Below are 3022 nucleotides of genomic sequence, written 5' to 3'. Positions count from 1 at the left end.
CTGTCCCTGCATCACTGAAACCTCTGTGAAAGTCCTTCAAAGTAGTTTTCTAGATTCTGAGTATCTGCTGCCTCAGTCATTCCACTGCAGAGTGACACCCGCATCCAGTGGGCATCACTTTCATCCTTGATCCCCTGGTTGCCACACACTTGCTAAGCAAACAACCAAGAAATCCATGACAGGATCAGAACTAGAACAAAGATTAGCTTTACATCCTCTTTTGTCACTCGTGACCATCACCTGCACTCGGTGTAAGACTTGATGTGAGGTTCCGCAACTTCTGCTCTGAATGCCTATTCTAACAGCACAGAAGCTCATTAAGTTTATAGACTTCAGGTTTGGTTAATTAAGGAAAAAAAATCTGGTGTGTGAGTCTTCTATTTCTTACAAGTTTTTGATGATAAAGTTTGTAAGAGAAATAAACACATTTCTCCAAAAAAAAAAAGCAAAAGTAAATAGTGAAAAGGCAACAAAAATCAAAACTGTGTTTGGGACTTGATTTTAAATATTAGCTGTTTTACATGAGGGGAAAGATGAGATTTACATCTTCAAACTTATTCCATAGTGCACTCCAGCTGCTTTCTCAAAAACCTCATGCTTTGGAAAGTGAAACCTAACTCACTTGTTAAAAATTAAAAGGAGCACAGGGAAATTCCAAACTCAGAACTCACAATAAACACAAATAACCTCCGTTTTGCAACAGGGGACTTCCCTTAAAGGATATTGAAGTCTTGCTGAGCCAACTCCAAAGCCATCCAATCAAGAGTCAGGGAGGGAAACTCTGCAGATAAATAGCGCACAGTAGACCAGCACTTCACCAGGCATTCATCAGGGCTGACATCTGTCCCGAGCCAGCCAACAAGAAGCCTGCACTGTCAGCACCATGAATGCCAGCGCTGTCCTCCTTTTCTGCCTCATCCTGCTGAGTCTGAGTGGGACTCAAGGTAAGGAACACCAGGGCTATTTAGTTACCCAAGTCAGAAAGACAACTGGGCTCAATTCTAAACACAGTGTACTTTTAAGTTTTGGTGTGTACCTACGAAGGCAGAGATTCCTCCTGCTTGCAGAATTTATCTCATGTTGGTTGAAATCAGAGAAAACTAGAATAAGAGAAAGGGAGGAAAGGGAGAGGTAGGGAAGAAAGAACTGAGAGGATGGGGAGAGATGGGGTAGGAAGGAGGGTAAGACAGATAGATGCCTCCCTACCTGAGCCTAATTAATAATGTGAAGTATACATAAGGGCATGATTTTATCATTAAAAGTCACATGCAGCTTTCTTCTCAGATTAAGTGACAATATGGGGACAGATTCTGCTAACCACTACCTCACCTGTATCAAGTGCCTAAAATGAAACAGTAGGCTAACCTTCCCTGCTCTGCTGCTGCTCTCTTCCTGCAGGAATCCCTTTATCAAGAACAGTCCGCTGCTCCTGCATCAAAATTGATGACCGACCTGTAAAACCGAGGGCCTTGGGAAAACTGGAAATTATTCCTGCAAGTCAATCCTGCCCACGGGTTGAGATCATGTGAGTAAAACCCCACCTGCTGCTAACTTCCCTTATGTAACCACATATTCAACGTGTGATGATAATCGGGAAAGACCAGCAAAGGCTCTGTGGTGACTAACGAATGGAACTTGGATTCTGATGTGAGCCTGTCTGGTCCTTCTGCTGTTGGCCTGATGTTAATCTACCTGTCTCACTGCTTATTTTGACAGTGTCACAATGAAAAGGACTGAAGAGAAGAGATGTCTGAATCCAGAGTCTGAGGCCATCAAGAATTTATTGAAAGCAGTTAGCCAAAGAAGGTGGGTTTGCTGGTGCTCTTTCGGGAAATGGCAGTCTTAGGAAGTAACATCTGCACTGGCTTTGCTGTGGGATCTTTGCCATATGTCACCATTATGCCCCTCTCCACCTCCATTTACACAGACACTAAGGTGCCACCTCAGGCCATCAATGTCTAGGAGTGACAGGTAGTTATTTCAGCCTTTGGGCAGTTACAACTGTCCAGGTAAAGCTGTCCAACTTTCCCCATTTCCTCACTAAAAACAACAGCTTCTGTGACCCATGGTGACTGTGTAGCAGAGGGAAGTGAACCAAGCCTTTTTCCCAAGCGCCTTTGGGTTCCCAGACTGAAGCCAGAGTCTATGCCACTCAATATGCTTTCTTCCTCCTACAGGTCTAAAAGAGCCTCTTAACCAGAGGGAAGCCGATCACAGCAGTGCTGTGGCTGACAGTAAGGCAGTGGAGAGCCCATCTCTCCATCACTTCTTTACTCAGCCTATGGCCAGCCCTAATTGTCCCTGGTTCCCCTGAAAGGTGATCAACCATGGTCACATCAGCTGCTATTCCTAGTGACATCCGGTCACTATTCCTGCAGGATGATGGACAGCTCCTCATCCTGAGACAACAGTAACTCCAGTGACAAGAGTTCCCAACTCTACTGAGAGTTGGCCCTGAGTTCTCACACGAACAGCTGCAATGGCTCTCCTGGCGCTGTACTATATAAGCTATGCTGAGGTGCTACGCTCTTAGCCTCGTGCCAAGCACTGCCTGCTCCTCACCCTCCCTACCTTAAGGTGTGTTAGCAGAGCTCTTCAGTTCTGAGTTACCTGGGTTCTTTTATTTCAAATACAGTCACAATAAGACTACCACCTGCCTGCTCCTAAGAACAAACTTTACTTCATAGCTTACAGCCATCTTCCCAAGGAAACTTCATAACTCAGAATATTAACAGGAAGCTAGAAATGTATGGAAATGTGTGTATAAGTATTATTTAATGAACAACTGTACAAAGTAGAGTTCCTAGATGTATGTTTTGTACCATTTTCATTGTGTATGAAAGAACTTGTATAATTAAGTACATCAATGAGGAATGAGAAACGTTTACATGGACAAGTGGTTTTCAATGTTACACAACAAAAAAGGTGTTGGATGGTTTTCAAAATAAAAATAATGTACTGTAGTACTGTACTGTACTGAAAATATTAGGAGAACAAAAGGTAATAAAGTATTAATAACTAA

General features: G+C 43.3%; 1 protein-coding gene across 1 annotated transcript; it reads left to right on the top strand.

The window, feature by feature from the left end:
- Window positions 1–757: 757 nt before the first annotated feature.
- Window positions 758–3022, top strand: Cxcl10 (C-X-C motif chemokine ligand 10). The gene is made up of 4 exons (XM_027388425.2): window positions 758–944; window positions 1399–1525; window positions 1717–1806; window positions 2178–3022. Exons 1-4 carry the CDS (start codon window positions 884–886, stop codon window positions 2194–2196), a joined length of 297 nt encoding a protein of 98 aa, XP_027244226.1. The 5' UTR covers window positions 758–883; the 3' UTR covers window positions 2197–3022.

The sequence above is a fragment of the Cricetulus griseus genome, assembly GCF_003668045.3.
Source record: "Cricetulus griseus strain 17A/GY chromosome 1 unlocalized genomic scaffold, alternate assembly CriGri-PICRH-1.0 chr1_1, whole genome shotgun sequence".
Classification (NCBI taxonomy): Eukaryota; Metazoa; Chordata; class Mammalia; order Rodentia; family Cricetidae; genus Cricetulus; species Cricetulus griseus.
Note: the sequence above shows the minus strand (reverse complement) of the source record. Positions and strands in the feature narration are given on the sequence as shown.